General features: G+C 42.1%; 1 protein-coding gene across 1 annotated transcript in view; it reads right to left on the bottom strand.

The window, feature by feature from the left end:
- LOC144784018 (SCO-spondin-like) overlaps window positions 1-27,429 on the bottom strand; it is a 1,726,865-nt gene that overhangs the window by 945,652 nt on the left and 753,784 nt on the right. The window contains exons 59-62 of the mRNA XM_078662721.1: window positions 27,217-27,381; window positions 23,596-23,775; window positions 12,897-13,019; window positions 11,340-11,469 (exon numbers count right to left, since the gene is read on the bottom strand). Coding sequence (XP_078518847.1) covers window positions 11,340-11,469; window positions 12,897-13,019; window positions 23,596-23,775; window positions 27,217-27,381 — 598 coding nt within the window. The remainder of the gene's footprint in view (window positions 1-11,339; window positions 11,470-12,896; window positions 13,020-23,595; window positions 23,776-27,216; window positions 27,382-27,429) is intronic.

The raw sequence follows: 27,429 nt of genomic DNA, 5'->3' as shown, positions 1-27,429 counted from the left end.
AAATAATACCTCTATTTTTGACTAGATATAACAATAACAGATAGCTCAATAAATAAGAGTCAAGATTCGAGGTAGCTGGAGTTTGCAGGTTTTAATACAGCATAAAGGACAGGAACAGGACAACCTGCACGGGAATAGGATGGCAGGGCCCGGCAGCTGCCGGGGCAGGATCTGGGAATGGCTAGCAAACTTTAATAACAGTGCACAAGTATATATACTTAAACAAAATACATAGCATTCAGTACAATAGGCGTAGCAGTGGGCAGGATCAGTAGCAGTCGCGAAAGATAAGGCATATAGTGGGTGTAACAAGAGGCGTGTACATAGACATGTGATGTAAACGTAACAGAATATGTCAGAAAAAGGGGCGGAAACATGGAGGGGGCTACCCAAGGAGCCGGGACCTCTAACCTAGTGGTGCGCGCAAGCTGGCAATGACGTGTTACTAGAAGGAACTGGGGGCTATGACTTCTGCGTTAGAAGAAGAGACTGAAGTCTGGAGAGTCGGAGCGACATGTACCTAAACACTATCTAGTATCTGATGTTTAGAGAACATGTTGATAGAATCCAAAAGTTATCAGGGTAAAGGCTAACAGACTCTAAGACTGGTGCATGCATTATTCTACATGTAGTACGTGTTGAGGAATATTAAATGACCATTAATGCAGTATTTTTCTTACATGGAGACATAAAAGCTAGACTGTGACGGAAACTATTGATGCGATTCAGTAGCTTAGGAATGCAGAGAAGGAGGGCTGGACTGATAACTAGAATCATAACATACTCTTGGCAGACTGAGAGGCAGAGCCAGGCCGAGCCGGGCACTGTGAGGCAGGAAGCAAGTGAAGGGTCAGGGATACAGGTGGGGGCTGTATCGCTCCTCGGAGAGGGTTCAGAAGACAGGAGCTGAATCTGAGTCCGGGCCCTTTTGAGGCCTAGAAACGGGGACTTTACAATGAAATAACGTGCACACTGAGAAACGTGGCAACGTGACTTTACATAGGCCTAATACTCGTAGCTTTCACGAGAACTGGAAACTGGCATACTAGAGTTGGACACAACTGTAATTGCGTCTTTAATCGATCATGGGGAATACATATGCATATTAATCATGCACGTATAACATAGGATGGGGGACACGTAGGGACACAGAACATGGCAAAATTTACTTTTCCACATTCCCTCCTTGTCACTACGTTTCCATCAGGAAACATCAATATTCATGATACCATCTATCATTTCATACAGTATCATTTGCTCGTCTCGAATTGTCTTGGAACGGGATCTAGGACGGGACTTGGGACTAGGAATACAAGAGGTAGCACAAATGCCGCAAATCGCAGGGCCACATTGTATACAGAGGCAGCAACTGAATATGATCGCTACTGCAATACCTAGAAAGGACAATACTTTCCATCCCCAGGCAGAAATTATACTCCAAAACCAACCGGACCATGTCCAGGTGCCTGGATTCTGGTGTAACTGATGGGCAATTTTATGAAGTCTGGTTATAGCTGAATAAACAGACGGCGCGTTATTAGGAATGAAAATGCAGCAACTAGATCCGATGACTCTACATGCTCCTCCTCTATCGGCCAGTATGACGTCAAGAACGAGACGATTCTGGAGCACGACAAATCTCATAGCAGATTGCTCCTCGGTTAAGTTACCTAGAGCAGAGGCAGTCTCATTCACTACTGCTTCAAGGGTTCTGGTTAATCTACGTATTAACTTACTATTCTGGATAGGTCCTATAAAGAAGAAGAAACCTCTATTGAAGTCTGTATACTGTTCTAGAGCAGTTTCAGTTTGATCGACAATCGGGGACTCGATCTCCCTTCTATGTCTAATATGTACTAGATGTGTGTTTCTATGATAATCAGATGGGGCTAGAAAAACTGGTGGTAGTAGGAAGGCAATGTAACAGGTTCCATCCCAATCGAGGGGCAGACGAACATATGCGGTCTGACCACAAACAAAATAAGAATGACGTGAAGCTTTGAAAGTAGATTTCCCACTGTCACTATACTTGACAATAGTAGTACAATCACTGTGTCCTACATGTGCGGAACCATTCTTTCTGACACATAATTCGCCTTTGACTGGTAGTACTGAAATAGCAGGTAAATCTGGAGTAGTATCAGACTGAACATTCAGGACCATGAAATTCGAAGAATAATTACCTAAATTATAAACTTCATTTTCTAGATCTAACCCTGTTCTATGGGTGAGACCTTGCTTGTCTGGAAAACATGTACTATTCAGAAGGGACATATCATTTGAAGATGACGTTAACGTGGACCATGCTCCACACGAACCATTATGTGAAAACGGATAAGGAAAGAGTGGCAGAACTCCCTTCGGTGTCTGGAAAGGGGGGAGTCGACCACACACCCAACAATTAGTGGCATTGCTGGTCTGGTGTGAATAATGTAACATACGGATAAATGTATTGTTGCGCATAGCAAGACGATAGGACAGTTCATGAGGAGGCAGATCACTAAACGTGTGCTCTACTGTAGTATTAGAAAACTTATTTACATGAGAAATTGGAAAACATAAATAAAATGCATAACTTGTGCAGGTAATAATTAAACTTAGAAACAATATAAAACTTAGAAAAACGATACATCGGATTGAGTTTTGACTAACTCTCTCACTATGGGGGTCTATCTCATACATGTCAGATACCTGTCTAACCGTTTCACCCGAGGGGGACTTAGACAATTAAACTGGCTGACTTATTTTACTAGACCTGAGTTTCTTTTTATACTCCTGCTGCGGAGTTTCCTCTAACAGGGGAGGCTTGGATTCAGAGTCAATTTTTAGGCAGTCTCTTGGAAAAAAATAGTCCTTAGAAATGTTCTTGGCAAATGTTTTTATACGATATCCATGGAATTTCTTGATATGGGACAGGTGGACCCATCCTTTTCTCCCCTCTAGCTTGGCCGCAGTCCTTGTTGTAAGTAAGACCATACGAGGCTCCTTCCAACGGGGCTCCAGCGGACTTGAACGATCAAAATTTCGGACCAATACGAGGTTTCCTGGAACGATTTCATGCGGTTTCACCTCGGTATTGTCTGGAAATGCAGCGGCAACCTGTGAACGACAAGAGTGTAGGGCAGACATCAAGGAAGCTAGGTAATCTGTCAGCATATTACTGGAAACATCTGTAATACTTCGGGGTCTGGGTGTACCCCACATGTTCGGGGGGCGGCCGAATACGACCTCATAAGGGGACAGACCTGATCTGGAGTGTGCGACCATGCGCATATAGAACAATGCAACTGGCAGGGCAACTAACCAGTCTACACCTTTTTCTTGACAGATCTTGGCAATGCGGATTTTCAAGGTTTGATTATGTCTCTCTACGAGACCGGCTGCTTCTGGATGGCGTACACAATGGAACTTCCACTGGTACCCTAACAAAAGGGAAACGTGCTTCATTAGTTCAGATGAGAATGGCTGGCCGTTATCAGAATATACGACCCTAGGGAGTCTATAACGGGGGAAGAATTCACGAACCAACTGCTTGGCAGTGGTCGCTGCTGTGTAATCTGGAACTGGATATGCTTCTGTCCACCTGGACAAAGCGCATACAACTACGAGGACATACTTGAAACCTCGACATCGCTCCATCTGAATATAATCCATCTGGAGGACTTCAAAAGGGTGGTCAGGGGGTTGGAATCCACCTTGTTCCACCGGGACACTTTTACCTGGATTGAACTGGCAACATATCATACAAGTACGGACTTTCTGCTTGGCTGCAGCTCGTAAGTGCTTGTTGAACCAAAGGTTCTGTATACTGTCTAACATAGCTTTTTCTCCTAGATGTGCTGGACTATGTGCGGTATTGATAATGACTTGAACCATAGAGTCGGGGAGAAACCATGTGGCTTTTCCCTTCGTCACCCATCCCTGATCTGTCTGGACCCCTCCTTGTTCGGACCATTTCTTAATTTCTTCAGGAGTAGCATGTAACTGTATGTCTATGACATCTTGTGTAGGGTCCTTAACTGTCATACAAGTAGTCGGATCTAGAGTGAGTGTCTGTGTCGTGTTAACTGGAATGTCTGGAGTCTGAGCTGTAAGCTTGGCTGTTCGATCTGCTAGATCGTTACCTTGGGAAATGATGTCAGTAACTTTCGTATGTGCCTTGCACTTCATGATAGCGATAGCTGTCGGTAAATGTATTGCATCTAACAGAGCTTGAATGAGGAGACCATGCTGAATCTTGGTTCCATGAGAAGTCATGAAACCTCTCTCCTGCCAGAGCACTCCGAAGTCGTGTACAACTCCGAATGCGTAACGTGAATCTGTATATATGTTTACTTTCAGGTTCTTGGCACGTATGCAGGCTTGGGTCAGAGCAACTAGCTCTGCTGCTTGAGCAGACAGGATGTCAATACGACGTGTTTCAATAACTTCTGTGTCAGTAGTCACTGCATACGCGGCTACTAGTTCTCCTGTACTTGTTCTCATACATGAACCATCCACATAAAGTGTCAGGTCGGGATCTGGTAATGCAATGTCTGACAGGTCTTGTCTTGGCTTAGTCATAGTATTAATGACTTGCACGCAGTCATGTGTGGCAGGATTTCAAGTAACTGATGGTAACAGGGTAGCAGGATTTAGAACGTTGCAGCGTCTGATTTCTATGTGTGGCTGGAACAGTGTCAATTCATAACCTGTTAAACGTGCAATTGTCAAGTGCTGTGTCTGTGTTCGGTTTAAAAGAACTTCCACGGAGTGTGGAACTTGTACTGTCAGGGAGTGTCCTAACACTATGGAATCACTTTGTCTGATAGCTAGAGCTGTGGCTGCAACTGACTTGAGGCACGCAGGCAGAGCCTGGGCTACTGGATCTAATGTGCTCGAAAAATAAGCACAGGGCTTGTACTGTCCTGCTTGATCTTGTGTGAGAACAGATAATGCAGTACCATCACGTTCTGTGACAAAAAGTGTAAAAGGCTTACTGTAGTTCGGTGTAGCTAGAACAGGTGCTTGGCATAAAGCTTTCTTCAACTCATTAAAACTAAGTGTATGTTCAGATGTCCAAGGGAGAACAGTCGATACGGCTGCCTCCTGTGTCGTTAACTGTATCAGTGGCTTGGCTAGAAATGCATACTGAGGAATCCATTGTCTGCAGTAAGAAGTAAGGCCGATAAAAGCTCGTACCTCCTTCTGTGTCTTGGGCTGTGGAAGACTCGCTATTAACTGGATGCGATCGGGTGTCAACTGCCTACCCCACTTGGACAGTAAGTGGCCTAAGTAGATCACTTGCTGGACACAGAATTGAAGCTTTTGAAGGGGACACCTTGTGCCCCATCTCGGCTAGGAAATACAAGACTGTAAGTGATGCTCGCTCGCAAGCACGTTCAGAACGGGCTGTGATCAGTAGATCATCGACATACTGGAGCAGGGCAGTGTCTGTTGGCATGTGAATATTGTCTAGTTGTCTTTTAAGTGCTTGACTGTAAATACTAGGACTCTCTGTGAAACCTTGAGGAGCTCGTGTGAATTTATAGCTCCTTCCATTTAAACAGAATCCGAAAAGGTACTGGCTATCTGGATGAATTGGAACACTGAAAAATGCGTTCTTGAGGTCTATTACTGTGAAAAATATTGCCTCAGAATCAATGGCTGTCAATAGGGATGAGATATCTGGGACTACTGGATACTGAGGGATAATACATTTATTGAGTTCTCGAATGTCAATCACTAATCGATATACTGGGGGTGCATTTGGATCAGTACGTTTCATGACTGGAATGATAGGAGAATTACATACATTGGAGTCAGTTTCTACAACTACTCCTTGAGCCATGAGCTCGTCAATAATTTTGGATAAGGCTGCTACAGCCTCAGGTGGCAATCTGTACTGTCTGATTCGTGGCAGGACTACACCTGGTTTGAGAGTCACACGATGGGGTGTGATTTGCATAAAACCAACATCAGTTGGACCTTGCGCCCATAGATGCTGCGGAACATTAGACAATCTCGGATCAAAATCACGCAAAACATAGTGACCCTTGAAGTCACGCAAAAACAAACGTATTCCCTCTGGGGAACAACATATGACTGCACCTAATTCTTTCAATGTCTTAATACCTAACAAATTTTCTGGACATGACTTCGTAAGTAATAAATCAGTAGTTCGGGACAATGGACCTACTTCTAGAGTAACTGGTTTGGAAATCTCGTTAACTATTGGCTTTCCTGAAAATCCAAGGGAAACATTTCTAGAGCCTGAGAGCGGAGCCCCTGGAACCTCGTCATGACTGATAGTAGTCCTACTTGCCCCTGTATCAATCAGAAACTTTCTGTCTTTCCCTAATACTTGACTATGAACATAGGGACCTTCTTGATCTACAGGAATCTCGATGAGAGGCAAGCCTACCTCCCTCTCTAGGCTGTTTCATGAATACGCTTGATACTCTGGATACTCTGTCTGTGCATACTGGTACATCTGCTGTGTAACATGCTGTGTTGCAGCTATAGGCTGCGGTGCTGGAACTGTCTGTTGTGCATTCTGTGGCTGAGAGGTCTGTAAAACTTGTTCTTGTCTAGACGGACGTGGTCTTTCTTTAGTCTTACCAGTAGCTATGTTGTGTTTCAGAACTGCACACTCGTTTATAAAATGACCTGGCTGTTTACAATAATTGCAGGTCCCTTTAACAGGAACTGCAGGATGACTGGCTTGATTCATACCCCTCTTCTGACTGTCTTGTGGAACAGATTGTGCAACTAGTACTTTCATTTTCGTGTCTTTCATACGTCTTCTCTCGTGTTCTTGCTCTTCTCTGATTCTATTCTGGTGATACTGGAGCATCTGTAACATTTGGGACGGAGTATTAGCTTGCCAGGTACTTTCGACTTTCAAAACTCGGTTTTTAACTTGTGGACTTGAATTCTCGACTAGTTTAGTAACAAAAAGATGAGGGTATGACTCGCTACTCGTCTTTAGACCACTGTTGATTATAAAACATTTCTCAAATCTAGAATAAAAATCACTAGTGTCTTCGTCTTGTTTCTGTTTACAGGCTGAGATTGCATCCCAGTCTTCCTTTTTAGTGGCTAATAATCTAGGCAAAACTTGTATCAATAATTCTGGTAATTCTTTACATTTATCTCCAAGACCGGTACCTGGTACACGTGTATTTTCTTCAGCTTCTAGAGCTGTCCAATCGATCTTTTTCTCTCCCACCTCCCAATCTTTTTCCTTGAGTTTTTCATATATGCCCGCAGGCAACAGGACTTTTAACATTTTAATAATATCTGGATACGTGTATTCTCCCATACGGAGCATGTCTTTTAATTCTCGGTGGAACCCTGCTGGATCTTTGTCGTGACAGGGAATTAATTTCTTCATCTCTAAGAGTTCCATCTTTGTGACAGGGGTGTAAACAAATACTCGTTGCATTTCACCACCTGCTGTCCTAACTGGGTGTACTTCTCGTAACGGATGCTGTCTGTCTATGTAGAACGGTTTACTTTCCGGGGGTGAGACATGAACAAAATGCGGGTTCAGAAAAGTTCTATATTTGTGGCGCTGTTCTAGAATGATACTAATTAAATCGGTACCTAAACCTTTCCATCTATACTGGAGTAACTCGTTCAGGACATCATGTAACGGACCTGGATCAGAATGTTGACCCTCATACAGTGTAATGAGGTGCTGGATCATATACATACCCACCAGTCGCTGCTCGGCTGGGGGCAGTTTCAGAAACATTTGTGCCACTATTTCGTCTGGAAAAGTGGTAGAATCAGTAATCCATCGGACTGCTGATCGGGCTAGTTCTTGTTCATGCATGGTATTTAACTCACTATAACCGATTCGTGATTTCAGAATTTGATCGGTAGCTTGAAATACTTGTTCTAGAGAGCCTTGTTCTGGTGCTGGAAGATGAAAGACTTTCTTGTGTTCTAGGCGTAAATGTCGGTCTGGAAATCTAGATTTACCTACATACGCTATTCTGGCGGGATTCTCGTCGTCTACCTCTTCAGTAGAAGAGTCATTTTCTTTCTCGCTTCCTAGAGCTTCTTTGCGTTGTTCGTGTAACCTTATTATTTCCTTACGAATTTTCTTGTACATACTCTCTATACTACTGAGTGTCTTGTGTCTACCCTCGGCTATATTATCACTCCACCTTGTCAGAACTTTCATTTCGGTCGGATCTTTAGTCGGATAATCTTGTTCCCTTATTAAACAATTGATTAGAAACTTTAATAGCATGAGCTGAATCTCAGCTTTCCTTAAAGACATGACTTCACCAATACTTTCTGGATCGTCTCCTGTACGGATGAAACGATATATTCTGTCTAGATCTTCTTTCATATTCGGTAGGGTGTCCAAATACTCGGTCACCCGTCTTACACGCAATGAATATATAACCATATTATCATCGCCTGGGACTGGATCATAACGGCATTCGGTAAGAGCTCGCTTGATATTTGCAACGGACTGATATTTGGGCGTACGCTGTAACGCACGTTCATGTAACTCGACTAATGTTACACGTTTGTGTGGCGGCGGGGTACCAGGAGGACCTCCCCCCGCGGCCCCTAAACTGGAATCGTCGACGGATACTCTTCGTGCTGGCAGAGTGACTGATGTGGCGGGAATTTGTACTACGGGCTGGACCGGGGGTACCGTAACAGGTGCTGTAACAGGTGCCCCGGTGGCTGGAGGACCATGAATTACATTATTTACAGGAGCTGGTGGAACAGGATTTGCATATTCCGGGACTGTGTCGTCCAAATAGGATGAGAGAAAAATATCAGCTGCGGTCGGTTTGTGACGTAGCTTGGTCGGAACTAATGGTGGCGCAAAATTACTGGATGCCTCCGGGGTTGCTTTCGGCAAGCCCTCGGCAAGAAGAGGATACATACCCTTAATGAGGGCATTTCTCTGTCTGTCTGACTGTTCGGCTTTAACTCGTTCACCTATGTCGATCAGTTCCCTTTCTTGGGCTCTTTCTAAGGATTCTCTACTTAATTCTGACTTTCTGATTTCTTTTTCGGTTCTTTAATGAGATTCTTTGCGCCATAACTCGATGGCATCTTTCTGTGACTGTCTGGCTTTCTTTTTCCATAATGCTTCTTCTACTCGCATGATGCACTCGGCATCCCATGTACCCGATACGGGCCATCTATACTTTTCCTCTAACTGTTTGGTGTATTCCACCCATAAATCTAGATACAATATGGCACTTATGCCATGCTTTTGATACATAAAATGACCTGGACTGTCCCTAGGCGGGACAGGAACTGCTTCTTCTAACAGACCTTTTCTAGTTTTTAACTGACGTAATTTTGAGAACAGAGGCATGACTGAACTGTAGTCTAGACACAATACACGCAATTACAATACACAATGAACACGATAATTACTGAAGAACACCACTTTCATACCACGACATTGAAATACATGAATGACATTTAAAATAACAGTTCGGACAAAATACCACCTGGAATACTGAAAACAGAATACATGAATCTCTCGAGAACAGAACAGACTAGAACAGAAACTAGATGCACTGCTAAAACAGTACGAAACTTACCGGTCTCATAAAGAGACACGTCAGGACCCGCATCCACCTAAGTGGACACTTCGTGTTGGATCTGTGTACCCAAACCCACGGACCAGAGACAATGCAATTGACCCTGTCTAGATACTACCCCAGCAACGGTACTCACCGGGCAGCAAGAACGGAAGGCCTCGGACTGGACTGGACTGCTACGACGACGGACGGACGAACTTCGGACTTCTGTTACGGGTGGGCCTCCGGATACCTCGGACCTTGGACTCTCGGCTTGGGCTCTGGTCGGGACTCGCCGCGTTCCTCCACCGCCTCGTCTGGATGCTGGACCGCAACCTCCGTCTCCTCCGTGGGCCTGAGGGATACTTGAAGCAGAAATATCTGCACGTGCACGGTATGGTTCCGTCACGGCTGCAGAGGATCAGGGGGCTTGCGTGGCTTCACCGGCGCGTGGGGAAAGGGCAAGTCCCTGTTCGGGCGCCATTATGTGGTAAATAAATAAATAATACCTCTATTTTTGACTAGATATAACAATAACAGATAGCTCAATAAATAAGAGTCAAGATTCGAGGTAGCTGGAGTTTGCAGGTTTTAATACAGCATAAAGGACAGGAACAGGACAACCTGCACGGGAATAGGATGGCAGGGCTCGGCAGCTGCCGGGGCAGGATCTGGGAATGGCTAGCAAACTTTAATAACAGTGCACAAGTATATATACTTAAACAAAATACATAGCATTCAGTACAATAGGCGTAGCAGTGGGCAGGATCAGTAGCAGTCGCGAAAGATAAGGCATAAAGTGGGTGTAACAAGAGGCGTGTACATAGACATGTGATGTAAACGTAACAGAATATGTCAGAAAAAGGGGCGGAAACATGGAGGGGGCTACCCAAGGAGCCGGGACCTCTAACCTAGTGGTGCGCGCAAGCTGGCAATGACGTGTTACTAGAAGGAACTGGGGGCTATGACTTCTGCGTTAGAAGAAGAGACTGAAGTCTGGAGAGTCGGAGCGACATGTACCTAAACACTATCTAGTATCTGATGTTTAGAGAACATGTTGATAGAATCCAAAAGTTATCAGGGTAAAGGCTAACAGACTCTAAGACTGGTGCATGCATTATTCTACATGTAGTACGTGTTGAGGAATATTAAATGACCATTAATGCAGTATTTTTCTTACATGGAGACATAAAAGCTAGACTGTGACGGAAACTATTGATGCGATTCAGTAGCTTAGGAATGCAGAGAAGGAGGGCTGGACTGATAACTAGAATCATAACATACTCTTGGCAGACTGAGAGGCAGAGCCAGGCCGAGCCGGGCACTGTGAGGCAGGAAGCAAGTGAAGGGTCAGGGATACAGGTGGGGGCTGTATCGCTCCTCGGAGAGGGTTCAGAAGACAGGAGCTGAATCTGAGTCCGGGCCCTTTTGAGGCCTAGAAACGGGGACTTTACAATGAAATAACGTGCACACTGAGAAACGTGGCAACGTGACTTTACATAGGCCTAATACTCGTAGCTTTCACGAGAACTGGAAACTGGCATACTAGAGTTGGACACAACTGTAATTGCGTCTTTAATCGATCATGGGGAATACATATGCATATTAATCATGCACGTATAACATAGGATGGGGGACACGTAGGGACACAGAACATGGCAAAATTTACTTTTCCACAAAGTCACAGCAAAATGTTGTGAATTGGACCCAGAACGAGGCATATTTGTAACTAAAATGCAACAAGTGATCTTTTTTCTACACACACCTCACACTTCCAATTGAAGCACTCACCAGTGACTGCAGTTGTCCGTAATGAAGGCCTCTCCGGGGAGCCTCAGCTCCTGCTTCTGGTAGCAGTTACACTGGCTAACATTGACACATCCTCTCTCCTGCAAATACAGGCCTGGGGGACAGCGGCAACCTACAAAAATGAATCGAAGTAAATTGGAGCAAAAGTGAGCAAATGGATAATTCTGTAGTGAATAGATGGCTAGGTTTGAAGGATCAATTGAAACTGAGAATTTGTAACAGATATTGATGACAGGTAAGGAGTGAAAGTTCCACACGCCAGCTCAAAAGCAACAGGTAAATCTTATTGAAACTCATAACAGTTAAGCAAAGTCCAGCCTTTGGCTCTCAAAATAGCTGTGTATACAGTAACCTGCAGCACTAAGTTCATGATGTCGGTGGGAAAGGCTCCGAAAGAGATTCAGAACCTATGTTTCCGACCAAATCGGATACATTTCTGACCGACTGATTATGGAGCAAGGAAACCATTTGGGCTGTACGATTTGGTTCTGATTGCCTTTCGCCCAGCCTGAGTCGTTCAGAGCCAAATCGTACAGCTCTATGGACACGGTTTCCGACTGAGCGATTACGATGGCCGATTCTGACAGTCGTTCCGAATTAGTCTGCCCGACACAAAACAGCTGTCGGATCTGACTTTGGGGGCTTGTAGCAGGCCCCACTTCACCCGTAGGCCACCGGTTGGGGCCCATGAGGGTACCCAAGGGATCCCTCTTTCCAACCATGCACAGTTTGGCAGGCACCATGAAGGGACAGCCATAGGATGCAAGTTTTCCCCAACCACCACTTTTTTCAATGGGAGCCTTTGTTCTTGTTCAAAACACAGGCTCACAATGAAGTCACTTTGAGGCCAATTGAACGATGTTTGGAAGCATCGTAATCGGTGGGTCAAACTCACAGAACCTGATTCGGTCAGAAAAGTTTCCAAAACCGATTCGTTGGAAGAGTTTCAGACCGACATCGTAATCGTTCCTTAAGTCATGTATGGGTCACAACATCTTTTGAGGTTTGACACAAGTCTTGTAATACACATGTCATAACCCAACTATTCAATTGGAATTTCTCCTATAAAGCCTGAGACTGTAAATGTGAAGGTGAAATAGGGGTATATGACTTTGTAATATTCATGCAATTTGTACATTTGACAAATAGATAGGAATTCGTTTCTCAGGCATTAACTATTTCATAGTTGTCATATAATCATCATCCCCATTGTCCTAACTGGAGTCCTTTGGTGGTGACAGAATGGCAGGTTAATGTTAAACTAAGCCTAGAAACCATAAAGCATTGTCACTTCAGTAACCACCTCAGCAAGAAAGAGACAAACCTGAACCAATCAGATAAGAGCACAATGAACACCACTCCCCCTTAGGCTGTTTTCATGAGTGCCTGTGCTGACAATTCAATGCTCATGTGATCAAATCCTGGAGAAATCTTAGCTGCAGTTCCCACTGAATGGCATGGGAAGTACAGTATAGGCTCATTGTGTGTGGCCTTCCTGTCCCTACCACCCGGAGCATACCTGTGCCTTGCAGTAATTACCTTCTATGCAGACACCATTGCAGGTTCTCTCTGTATTCAGGTCTCGACATGTTTGGGGGCAAGGGTCAATCTGTCCGTTTAAGCAGGCTTCTGCTTGCACATATAGCATTCCAGGGCCACAATCTAAGGAGGCAATGAGGCAGAAAATTATTTAAAAACTCATTTATTGCCAAGCTGAGAAACAGACTTCTGAGATAAACAATAACCACAATAGCAGGCAGAAGACTAAAGATTACCAGTGTTGCAAGAAAGAATGGACGAGGTACCAAAAAACATCAAGCAACACCTGAGAGCAAGAGGCATTGTACCACATGGCACCCAGATAAACAAAGGGAAGAATATATTAGCTGCCAATCCAAATAACAGCTGGGAAAACGGGGGAAGAATACGTTTTGTAACCTTTTTTTATTGTTTCAATTACCTTTTTTTCAAACATTTATTTCATTATAGACCTTGTAATGTGTAATATATGATTTATTTTCCTTCAATATATTGTTAACTTTGATTGTCTGTTTTTATGGACTTGTCCCTTACATAAATAATGAAAACACAAAACACCCAATGTTGAGGGCATAACAGGCATTGTAAAGAACAGCAAATACAAAGGGCAGACCAAGGCTAATGAAAGAAGCCATCCAAAGAGTAGCAAACACCAGGAATAGTGCAGGCCTTTCTTACAACAAAAGTGAGTCAAAGGTCAGCTAACATCATTATTCGAAAAACGGCATAACGTGACACAAAGAACAACTAGCCTGAGAGTTCGAAAAGGCTTCCTAACAAGGGACGGTATTGAACAGTCAACATTAAAGCTGACTAAAAGTATAGCAAACCTGCAGGTCAGTGGATGTGAACAAGCATTGTAATGAGGCTCGTCTAAAAAGCAGCCAAAACGGATGTGTTGAGATAGAAAAGTCCCCTGCATGGTGATGGATGTGCACTCCTGCCCTAAGTGCTCACTCTGAAAGGATATCAGGAACCCTGGCAAAGATTTTGGTGATGGGTGAACATGGATCATGCATGCCCACCATGACCTAGGCATGCCTCAGAGTAATTCTGCCTGATTATACCGAGTGTGGAGCACCAAGCACTGCCCTCATGAAGGTAAAGGGCTACTGCCCTTATCTGGAATCAGGTGACATGAGTACAGTGGTGACAGCACACCCGTTTTGTGCTCAATAGAATCAGTAATTTGAACAGGTCTTTTTACCTGTGTCACTGGAGTTAGGTACAAATAAAACTGGACACAGAGGGAACTTTAACCAAGAAGATATTTGTCGACTAAGGCCTCAAACAAGGTTGTGTGCTAGCTCTGCTACTTTTTATTCTATTTGTTTCCAACACTGAGGCGAATTCGCAAACCATCTAGCATGTCCACCTAAGATCAAGCGTCATTGGCTACGGATTATGCAGTTCATGGACGACACAACCTTGATAGATTACACCACTGTAGGGCTACAACACTAGTTTAAACACATCTTCTGTCAGTATAAGCATCCCGAAGTAAATTACTACAAAAGGTCTAACCTTTAAAAAAAAAAGGAAAATTACAAGAACCTGCAAATTTGGATACCATCTGATTTGCAGTACATCAACCTACAAATATTTAGGGTGTGGAAATCAAATCAAAAGATCAACTCGAAGCCGATATGAAAGATTTGAAAAAGAGAGAGGCAAGCTTAGGATTCGCATTATCAAAAGCACCAAACCATCTTGACAAGACCAACTGTGAAAGCATTACTAAATGTAATCTATGCAAAATGTTTACCGTCATTAACATTCAGACTGGCTGGCTTTCCTAGCAAATTTGAAAACTGGATCGACAATGCACAGATAAGATTATATACCTTAAGGGTCAAGCAACCTAACTCTGTAAACTTCACCCAAATCTGCATTGAATGTATTCTCATGGAACAATCCTGGAGTCAAAAGGCTGCATTATTAGCGATCTGGTTCAAGCTCTTCCACAAATTCAAGCAGAAGAGGACCACTCCATAGACAACACTTATTGTGTCAATTTTGACCACTCTCCATATGTCACCACCCTGGGATTGCGTTGGATCATGTCCTATCGAACACGTAAAGAGAGAGGTCATTGGAAAATCGAGAGCTATGAGTCTGATGACAGTCAAGCCAAAGCAGCATGGCCAAGTAATAGTGGATATATACAGTAAGCTGCCCTCACAAGTTTACCTGGACCTCCCAATTTCATGGGGAACAAAAAATCAGACCTTAATCTAGTTCTTAAGACTTCCTTGTGACCTGTCCAAAGTGGATGAGAAACAAAAAAGCTGGAAAGTTAATAGAGAATTCTGCATTCCGGTTTGCACTTACCACAAAGAGTCACTTGCCCATGTCCTCTGTGTTTGGGCAGCTTTTGAAACTTGGTAAAGCTTTTCAAAATGAAAGGGAACAGCTTTTAAGCCCATATAGGAAATGTAAGAAACTGTCTACCTGCAATCTCACTGTGCTCTGACTGCAACAACGATATGCTTATTAATGGATTTATAACATTTATGAATATCCTTTAAACACACCCAGAACAATTACAGCCAAATCCATCATGAAGTACATTTCATAACCACAAAATAGTTATAGATTGGTTTGATCAATTGTATTTAAAATTTGTGATTTTACATTGAATGTTTTTAATTAAAGATCAGAAAATATATTACTAATATTATCGTCATCATTACTGGAGTGGGACATCCTGGGCCACTTGTGTAAAGGTGCATGACTTTGTACCTAACTCACTCTCGGCCTGCATGGATTGTGTGCAACACCGGAATACTTGCCTCTGCATGCTAGGATGCATGTGTTTGGTACATAACTTGAAGCACTGTGGGTTTCATTTTAGAAGCACAGGGCCTGTAAAGTCTAGAGATGTGAGGACAGCACCCCAGACAAGAGATGTGTATTGCTGACAGTTTTGAGGGCTGCTGTAGGACACACACCAAGGAGTGAGAGGAGCAGGGCATTCACTGTGCAGGTCAAATGTTATCTTTGTTGCCAGGAAGAGGGGTTGGTTAGTGGGGCCCGGGCTTATTGTCAGGGCCAAAACCAGATTACCTTGTAAGGAGGTGAGCACCTAGAGTCAGCCTCCATGCTAAAAATAATGGGTCCTATGAAGAGAAGGAGACTGCCTGGGGAGCGAGGCTCAGCCGGTATCCTGTTGAGTGGATCACGGTAGGCAAAGTATGAGACCTTCGGTCTGGTCAGGACCATTGTGTAAGTGCAGCTACTCAGCTGATTCCACCAGGTAGGTGACCCCCTTGAACATGAAGGGGCCACCGTGAACTTTGGCCCATCACCCTCCCAATGTGCGTCACGTCGATTGACCCCTGTGTGCCAGGATGGGAGGTGGGCACAGTGAAAATCAGAACATTTGCTGTGCATGCGCCAGAGTTGAAACCCCCCACTTGTGCCCAAGAGTGGGGGGGCCACTCATAAGGCAGGGCCACCGCCTGTTTGCGGGCATCGCCCTGATTTGTTGTTTGAAGGGAACTGCTGGTAACACTTAATGATTACTGGAGGAACAGAGTGGGCTGTCTGACATCAATAAGGTTGTCCGGTGATTGAAGAGGCTGACATGAAATTGGGGTAAGACAGCAAGAAGTCACGGGCCCTCAGTATATGGAGACCGGAGCCTGCGAAGGAGCACCCCATTCTTCTGGAGTTGCCTGCTGACCTTAGTCAGGTAACATTGTTTGAGGCTGTCCGGTCTGCGGCAGACTTGCAAGAACTTAGCAGCAGAGTGTTGCTGACAACTATTAAGGCCAAACATAAACTTTGATTGTGCGAGGCTAGAGTGGGCAAAATCTGAAAGTCATCTCCGGTATCAAATGGCGAATAGCAGACCCAAATAGATGGGATAGAGGGACTCAGGGATTCTGCCTAGGACAATGCTAGTGCGCCAACCTTAAGAGGCTGTGGAGTTCAGTTTAGGGTGCCAATGGTACAGTTTGTGTGCTACATTAAAAGGCTCCTCTTTCATAAAAGCAAGTATTTTACAATCATTGTATTGTTGTTACTGTTTGTACTTCATGTTGTGAGCCTGTGTATGAGCTATATCTACTTCTCCTTCACTTGACAGGGTATTATTTGGCCAGGTATTAAGGAACCATAGTCGGTAGGGCCCCCGGACATCAAGAGAAAAGGTTTTCAATTCCCATGGTTGGGGCCAATAGCTCCTGCTTGCCCCGTGGGCCCAATGGATAGATTCTGACAACAGGTATAGTAATAGTTATCAGCCAAGAAACAGAAAACACCAAGGACAGAAAAGCCATTGTGATACACACCGGTAAACGAACAATAAAGACAATGGAAAGAATAGACATAGTAATTGGTGGCAGTCAAAGATCAGCTAACATCGGGGTGAAGAAAAAATAACAGTGCATTTGAACATGATAGAGTTGAGTTATAACCGAGGAAAAAACTTGCCTAAGGTAATTAGCATACAGGTGATCCATGACAGGTAAAGCACATGTGATGGCTTGGAATGCCCATTGCCTGACTGACTACTACCAGAGATATATAGTGCTCAGGCTTCTAAAGCAGCAGGAAGTTGTAATTGTATTTACACAGGAAATGCACTTCACCAACAAGGAACATATTAAGCTAACACATGCATTGCAAGTACTCTCTACTACTCCCCCAATTCCTCATATTCAAGGTGTGCTACAGTTTGGGTCAAAGAAACTGTCCTGTTTCAAGAGTCTGGGGTCAAGCGGGACCAAGAGGGTAGATTGCTCTTGGTGCATGAAGTTCTGTCTGGTCAAGAGATCAGACTGCTTAATGTGTATGCCCCAGCAGTTGCAAATGCATATTTTCTATAAAAGCTGGTGGAGGTGGCCACCCTGTGGCTTGTATTCCCATGATCCGGTCAGGGTATTTCAGACAAGGCAAGAGGGCCAGTATTTCAACTATATTATAAAGACTTCCATGAATAAACCCTGACTGATGAAGCCCATACATAAATGGAATAAGCTAACCCAAATTGTTTGAGGATTTGAGTACTTGGAGGAATCTGGGTAATAAAATTGAGACAGGTACTGAGGTAGGATAATCAGAGTGGGTAAACAGTTGAGGGGACGGCAACAACCTACTATGATGGTTCATCTATAAAGGTGATGGCAAATTTCCCAGGTACTTAAGTTATATACTAAGGCTGCACTAAGATCTGCACTGTTTGTTGTTCTAAAGATCTTAAAAGCATGAAAAAATATAAACGTTAAAAAATACAATAAAACTATTTAAACTTGATTATCACAGTATCACACACATACTGTGTGCGAACATCCTTATTACACACACAATTCTTATGCTGAAAAAAACATTACACACTATTCCTAGGGATGCAATGTTGGCTATCAGATGTCAATGGAACCAACTAATCTAAATCTAATCCTGCCTTTTCCACCTGCCATCACTGTATGATCATAGGTCGATTATCCAACTATTCTCTGTGCCATCTGACATATTTTCTTTTTGCAAGCGTATTACAATTAGTTAATTACTGGTAGTAAATGCTTTTTGAGAACATGGTACAAGACATATTTTGGATCCTATATTCAATATCATTGAAATGGATCATTTGTGTATCTGCTGACTAGCACTATAGACTAAATCATAGTCTATTACGCAACATGAGTAGCACCATAAATTATGGAATTAGCATTTGATCATAAATATAGTTACCTATAAATATTAAGAATGGTGTGCATCGCCACAAAAAGATTTTGACACAGCATCCTCTACCACATTTTTTTCTTATTTTCAGTGGGAAATAACAAAACTGTCATTCGGCATCATCTCTGTATGGACCCTAACATCACTGTTACACACCATCTCTGTGGAGTCTTTAATATCACTCATACAAACCATATATGTGGGGACCTTAATATCACTGTTACACACTATTTCTCTGGAGACATTATTGTCATTAATCATTGCCACTGAACACTATCTTTGTGAACTCAATAGGTACTTAACATCTCTCTCATTTATGGAAACTAAAATCTCTCTCATTGTGCGCTATCTTCTAGTGGTTAAAATGATGGATTTCCAAGAAAAGGAAAATTAAAAGAGAACCAAAAGTACAATGAGATTTGCAAACAAATCTCAACAAGTGAACTATAAGATTGAACAAATCTTTAATACAAGAATGAAACTTTATTATAGGATATGGTTAGAAATAGTTGTGCTTAGGATTATGTTGCGCCATCTAACCTGATCTTGATTACACTATGCATTATGCAGTTTCAGTTATTCTATGACAATTCACATATATGTCAGTATTGCGTTTTTAGATCCTGTGAGGAGAGAAAAGATAACTGATGCGTTGGCCAATTTCAGAAAGAAGACAATTTAAGTTTAAGATGTAACTTCAAAGACATCTGACTTCATTGTGAAAAACCACTACATTCAAAGCTAGCTTTCAACTTGGAAAGATTTAATTTGGACAAATGATTGCACTTCAGGGTCTCCTTAGATGGGATGATTTAAATAAAAGAAAAATATACAAAGTGTAGTATTACAGGTTTAGATGTAAAGGCTATTAAAAAAAAACTACTATCGATAGTAAAATAATTAAGTGGTCTATAAATAGCAAGGAGGTTAGTTTTGACAAATTACACAGATGTTAACGTGCAGGTTTTGCTACCAACAAAATCTTATCCTTAAAAGATAAAGGTGCATTAAGTGCAGTCCCAGTGTCTTCACAGTGGGATGCGGTTGTGCCCTGCCACCAAACACAGAAGGACAACATTTTAAGTTGATGTTTTTGAATTACAAAGCAGAATTGTTCTTTTGATAGCTTAGAACAAACTTATTTTAGCTTGATTAATTTCCTGATCTTTCTTAGACAGACCATTGCATTAGAAGCAGAAGGTTAGTCTGTCCATGGATAAACAGAGATCTGTGTGACAAAAGCATACATTTGATATCCATGACCATAGGCTATAATCTAGTGTACAAGAGGAATCACATAGATGCTAAGCATCGAAAGAAAGAGGATAGAGCCCTGGGAACGTTGCAGCAAAGAGCCTTAGCAGTGGAGCAGAGATGATCAACTGTATGCAGCCGATTCAGGAAAAAAAAGAGAGAATCCACTCCATGGCTCTGTCTCTCATGGTCTATGGTATCAAATGATACCAGTAAATCTAATAAAATAAATGCTGCAGAATGCCCTTCATCACACAATACTAGCACTTGCTATTGTATAGCAAGAGAAGCTGATTCTGTCCTTCTCTAAGGGCAAAGTCGAGACTGAAAATCAGAAAAACATGAATTACCTTCAAACAGCATTGGATTAAGATACATGTTTTCACTATTGGTGTTACTGTCTCACTTTGTAATGAAGGTGATAGCCTCCCTGTTGCAAAAATGCTTTGATCTGTACTGAAGGACCAATATTTTTCGTGATGAGAACATCAAGTAGAATATGGAGGCTGATGATTTTCATGAAGCAATATATCATATGATAACATTACGAGAGATTGGGTTAAAGTTTCTAAACTATGACTAAGTAATAGAAGAAAAATCAGATATAACTAACCCCACATTAGAAATCTCATTTTCACCTTGAAATTTGGCCTTTGCGGCTTAAATCATCTGCAAAAATGTGCCTTAACACATCACAAAAATCTTATGAAATTAATCCAAAAGGCAAAATGGGTTTTCTGAAACTAGTTAGTTCTTTTTATATCTGTAAGAGTTTCAGGGTAGGACTGCATGCTTCATCAGTGAGTCCCTTACATTAGTTGTGCCTTTTATGTAGTGTTTTTACATGCTAATTTATCTATTTTTAACCTAGAATTTAGCTAGAATCTCTCCATTTCATGACTGTTTTGTTATTAATCTAATAAATCATTCTGAAACCAAGGGATACATCTGCAGGCTCTATATTTTTTAGAACGGGGCTCTTCGACGTTTTCTGTCACAGGAGCTAATTATGTTCAATGAAAATCATCCAGAGCCATTAATACTAGTGATGTAAATGTCAACACCCCATCCAAGAGTATCAGAAGTGATCACAGTGGTGAATTAGGCACAGTGTACAACAGTAATGTCAAAAAGGATTTGGCAATTTGAACTGAAATATTACATGGGCCGTACGAACAAACCATAGCTGCAATCATCCAGGCACCAAAGTATAAATATGAGCAATACATCTTTTCAATGTAACTATTAGTTTTAAACACATTTTGGAAATTCATAATTGTTTTACAGACATCAGCTTATGAGTTGTTCAATTACACACATTTGCATCTTGAAAACATGCTTTTTAATTTTTGTATGCATATAATAATTCAACCATGCAAAAGCGTCAATAGTCGTAGGCTGGGCTGAACACAGGAGAGCTACTTACAGGCAGCTGAGAGCTACTGGTAGCTCACAAGCTACTCTTTGGAGACACCAGTTTTAGAAACTAATGTATGTAGCATTGGGTGATGTTTGCCTGTTAGGAATTATCTCGATTTCTTTTTGCTCTCGTACTTTTCTAAACATTATCCACACTGCCCATGCATAATTTGGATGCATCTTAATGTAACACAGGTGTACACTCCACTTTGCCATCCACTGTTGAAGGCACCGGCATCTACAGCTTATATTGAGGTACTCTCATCTGTGCTGATCACTCTTCTAGTGCAATCAGGTAATAGTCATATTTATGACTTTCAAATTGGGGGTACCTTGATTTTATCAGTTGCTCTTTGCCATATTAGTCATTCCTCTGAAAGTCATTCTTCATATAAAATATTGTCCTACATAGGCAAATAATGCCTTTCATATTTTAGGAAAATGTCCTACAGTTATCTAAAAAATTGCTACGTTTCAGTCTTGTTTTTGTTGACAGCCTTGCGTGATTACGCGATTTTTTAACACATAATTTGGTTGCCAATACAGAGGCCCGTAGACCCCACGGTTTGGTTTATATCCTGTTGCTTTGACAAACAAAATACTCTGATAACCCTGGGAGGAGCGGCCTGCGTTAAACTACTGCCGAGGGGACGGTGAAGTCACTTTGTAGTCCATCGTGACCTCTCGCGAGATTACGCGCTGACTCTCGGTTTTTGTTGACGATCAATAACAGTCTAAAATTGTCTTACACGCTTGTTTCCACAGCGTTTTTTTGATAGTTTGGCTGGCCGCAATAAGGAGTAACCAAATAGATAAAATAAACACAGGTATTTTGGTATGACTGTGAGCAGGGTACTCTGCCCCCTTTGTGCTCTTTTCCTCTCTTTAAAAGCCTACTGCTGTGCCTAGAGTGCCTCCCCCCGAGCTTGGGTCCTGTGACGAGGCAACGACGGACAGGTCAGTGACATCATAGAAGGTTTTTTTGCTCATTCTCTTTTAGATGTTACTGTATGTATTGTGGGCTATTAGATTAAGAGAGATTCATTTCCTCTAGCTAATCCGGGTCCTTATTCATTATTGATACATAGACGTTTTAAGACACGATCTAGAAATTAAGATACCTGGGTGACTGGGTACCTGTGAGGGCAGGTGATTTGTTTCCTTCCTTTAAGACTCGATAGGACCTCTGGGGGGCTTGACTAGTGGAGGGGTTACACCCAAGTTTGAAAGGAGGGGCAGATTAACAGTATCTACCGTTCCTTTCATTACCCCTTCCTTTGCCTTCACAGAGCGGGGCCTCTTTCATCCTGAGCTGGGTTCCAGGAGTGGTGAGGTACACTCCCTGTACAATTCGGGTGAGTAACGCTAAGATAATATATGGGCTTACTTGTGAGGAGCCACTGACATGATTCTCTCTTCAATGAGGACCTACTTATTTTATATATGTTTTTGTTTTCTTTCTTTTTAGATGTAACACACACCAGTTGATACAGAGGACCACGAAACTGGATAATTTATTTATATCCTTTACTAATTGATTCATGATTCACTTTTTGCAGTAGCAAACGTTTAGAACTTTGGCCCTGAAGAAAGCTGTGGAATTTTGGTCCTACTGGCTGAAACATGTCGGCCCAGTATACGCAGTTATTTGGTTAGACTGCGTCCTTTGCACCGTTCTTGGTTTTAATGAGGGAAAGGACAATTTCCATTAAAGTTTTCTATTTTGATCCTTTACCCTTTTTTAACTCACCACCATTATAGTTTCTGCACTGCACATGATCCCATCACAATCTTTTTCTCATGGTCACTACAACGATTGAGGGTGCGACCCAATTGAGTGTGGGCAATGGACGAGTCCCGTTGATCAAGGGACATACCATCCCATTTTGGATGACCAAATGAGAACATTTGATCTACATTTCATTTTGATGGGAATCCAGTAATTCTCTGTATGGGTCCTACCAACAATCTAAGAATGTCCATTGTTTAGTTTAGTCCTGTCACACACTTAGGCATTAAGACTTATTTAGATCTGCTAGCGCCAACTCACTTATGAAGGAGTTTGTAGCATTCGAGAGCACCTGAAGCTCCCACATAGACCCCCAGTTTTTCTTGTTGTTAGTAACATGCATGCAGTGCAGCACATTACAGTTCAAAGCTCTACTTCATACATTTATACAATATATACCTATAGTTCCCACCTTTACATTCAGCCATGGTAAATTCCCTCTGATCCTTCTCTTGATTCTTGTATGGTGCCTTCACATTGCTTACTCTTTGGAAACTCCCACATGTCTCTAATCCTCGTTATCTCAATATCAAAACACCGTATACTTCTCACCTCTGGAGTCTCCACAGGGCTGTAGGTTGCACACCTCTGCCTCAATGGCATCTCCAGAGCAAGGTTTCCCACCATTCTTAGGAGGGGGGTCTTCACAGCTGCGGCTCCGGCTCCTCACCCCTCCACTGCATTCTACATCACAAGTGGACCACTCACTCCAGGGGGTCCAGGCTCCGTTAACTAATAAATACAGAGAAGATCTCATAATTAAGATTCAGCCTGCTAGTCATACTGTTTTATTCAGATTGCCCAATTTATACAGCACCCCTTATAATGTGCCATTCCTTTTACTTTTTACAGTGCTCGTGCTCTTTCTCTTTAATGGTTCCCCTTTTAAGCATCCTCTTCTTGGAGATCCAGTCAAGCTGTATATATATATATATATATCTCAGAGGTTTTTAGATACATTATAACTTTAGTGATGGTTGACATATTCATTCAAAATATGGCAGAGATTTAGCATTTTAACCCTTACAATTTTCACATGTATGCTGATTCATCAAAGAGGGACAGAGTTATAGGGGAGAGTGTTGAAAAAGTGTTCATTTCCTAATAACTGCAATACTAATTCGCAAATCTGCATATAATTTGACAAACCTTTTGCATGTTTAGTTTTCTGTTGGTTTGTCAAGCTCTATGAAGATCAATCTAGGAGGGGCACAATTAAAGGGGGAGGGTCAAAATATTTGATATGTTAATAACTTTGGTGCCTTAACACAAACATGCTTGAAATTTGGCAGGCCCTTATCGTGTTTAGCTAACTATTCTGAAGGTTATGCAAATCCATGAAGGAGTAGAGTTGAATTAGTGGGTCAAAAAAGTGTTTGTTTATTTTACTGGCAACTTTGGCACTGGTTAAAGAATCAGTATGATATTTAATAGGCTTTTAGCAAGTTAAGCCCATTTGAGGAAGATCAGATTTCATGCAAAGTTAACCATGTGTTTGCTAATATCTGGTGCTTTTCATGAACCTGTACTACATTTGTCAGACTCCTAACATGTTAGGTTACGCTTAGTATATTGAATTGCCTTCTAATCTGCCAGATGGGGGGCACAGACACAAGGGGTCCAATAAACTGTTCATTTGCTAATAATGTTTGGCATTGGTTAACAAGTCTACTTGGTCTTCGGAAGGTTTAATCAAGTTAAGCAAGTTAAATTCAGTGCAGGAATCTCAGATTTCGATATGATCGCCTAAGAGGGGCAAAGGAAAAGAGAAGGGCAAAGGTAAAGGGGCCGTTTGCAGTGTGGGTTCTTGTGCAGAGGTACCAGAACTGTAGACAAATAATTCATAAGATAAATGACATATCATTACTACTTGAGTGGAATACTCCAGTCTGATGTCCACAGTAAACACTACCAAATATTTGATTAATTAAATCCACTATATTCAGTATGAAATTGATACCATCATTTCATCAATATTGTTTTTCTACAAATAAAAACGTCTCTAAGTGGGCTGTTTCTATTCGGATTATAAATTCACACACTCAATTTAAAGTATCGTGATCAGATACAATCCAAGGCATTTCTGGGTCGTAGCCTCCACTGTCTAAGATAAAAATATAATCTTGCCACTTCAGGTGAAACATGATAGTAATGTTAATTTGTTAAGATTTGTTGCCATTGACAGAGTTCAGGTGAATGTGCCAGGAGGAAAGAGAAAGTTAGCCTTTAGACGCCACAAATCAAGGTATGTTAACCAATTGTGAACCAAGGGGTATATTTACAAGAAAAGTGACAGAGCGCGGCATTAGCCATTTTTGAAACGCATGGCTGCACCGTATTTACAACAATACGGTGAGCCTTGTTTTTCCCCCTGCACTGGCGCTAATTTCAGCTGCCTAGCGCCAACACAGGCAGCCTTGTCCCATAGTGCAAGGGTGTCTGCGTTGTGGGAATGATTGTTTATGTGCAGGAAGGGGTCCCTTCCTGCACATAAACAATCTTAAATGGTGAATTGTTACTTCTATGAGTGTTCCTTTGTGCAGCACACGTAGGAGTTGCAACATGTCTTTTTCTTTTTTTTTTAAATGATTGTTTATGTGCAGAAAGGGACACCTTCCTGCATATAAACAATCATGCATGGCAGTTCGCTGTTTTTATGTGTGCTGCAAAACGCAGCACACATGGAATCAGCAAAAATAGGAGAAATTAAAAATGTCTCCTTGTTTTGCCAGGATGAGACCAGGTTTTCCCTGGTCTTAATTTTGGCGCTACCCCATACTTACGCCACCCTTGCAACTATGGGTCAGCGTAAAAATCAATGGGTGTTGCAGCGGAACGCCCACCGCAACACCCATTGCCTACCTCTTTCATGCTAAATATAGCATAAAAGGATGCCTTATTTACAAGCCAGCGTTAAGCCACATTAAATGCTTAACAGTGCCTTGTAAATAAGATGATACCTGTATCGCCACAGCAACGTCCAATAAAGTGATGTTCCTGTTGCAATAGGGCTTGTAGATATGCCCCTAAGAGTCCAACAGGCTTGAATATGGACTAAGAACTGAGTACTAATCTAGGGAATGACAAAATGTGATGCCAACGTTCCCAGATGGCAAGAAACTAAAAATATTACATTTTATTCTTATGCGACAGTGGAGGCAATGACCCAAAAATTGTTTGAATGTATTTGAATGAAATGAAATCTAAGTAACTTACGCACTCGACATTGCACAGTAATGTTATCAAGGATGCAATTTCAATTGTCAACAGCGATGTTATTAATGATGTCATAGAACATGTTATGAGTGCTGCAAAATACGAGGTCATAAGCAGAGCATGTGGAGGGGGCAAGTCATAGTTACTTTGAGTTAACTGTAATTGTTTAATATCAGTGTTTTTTGTTGTTGAAAATGTTACGTTTTAACTGACATTTTCACCTTACTATAATGTCGCTTTAACCTTCCTTATCTTCAGTGAATTTCTGAGGTTTTTTAATGTAAAGTAAGATATTAATGGCATGCTTGACCATGCCAACACTATGCCACGCATGACATTCAGCTGTGCGCAGTGTAGGGTTGGCAGCCGGATGTGCGCCCAAACTCCCTCAGCCAATCAACCCCTGCAATGCATGGCCTTTGCTGTGTGCAGCATGAGGATGCATGCAAGGTGTGTGTGTGTATATACATATATATATATATATATATATATATATATATATATATATATATATATATATATATATATATATATATATATATATATATATGGGTGCCGCAGCTCATGGAGACGGTATCATGAAACAAATTACACCAGAAGTCCATGGACAAAGCTGCGCACTCAGGTTCCCCAATGATTTTCAATATTTATTTTCCAAGCCACTCGAAAAACAAACTGACAAACGTGTTCCAGCCATGGATTAATATCTACTCTCCCATCAGTCTCTCTTGCTGCCTCTTCTAGGCTTTCTGGCGCATAGCTATCAATGATGCAGAAGATGCAGAAGATGCAGTTGCACTAGGGCCCTGTGGCATTGGGAACTTCTGTGCCTCATTTTTTATAAATAACCAGTAAAGGGCACCATTTTGTTAGCTTGTTGGCCAGGTACTCTTGATAGACTCCTATACACTTCATTGCCACTGTTTGCTTTTCCGATCTGAGACAGTGCTAGTTTACCTGGACAGGCCTGAATAAAACAAGTACGGCTGTCAAATTCTGCTCCTTCACATTGTCCTCCAGGTAGTCGCTCTCGTAACACGTCCCTTCGCCGGAATATCACCCCTAGCCCACAGGATTGGCTACATGTACTCCAAGAGGTCCAGGCTGACAGGATACAGTCCACTGAAGAAGGGAGACACAGTTAATTAGCAGAAAACGTTGTCACACTTT

Source organism: Lissotriton helveticus, chromosome 10, assembly GCF_964261635.1.
Source record: "Lissotriton helveticus chromosome 10, aLisHel1.1, whole genome shotgun sequence".
In the NCBI taxonomy this organism is placed as follows: domain Eukaryota; kingdom Metazoa; phylum Chordata; class Amphibia; order Caudata; family Salamandridae; genus Lissotriton; species Lissotriton helveticus.
Note: the sequence above shows the minus strand (reverse complement) of the source record. Positions and strands in the feature narration are given on the sequence as shown.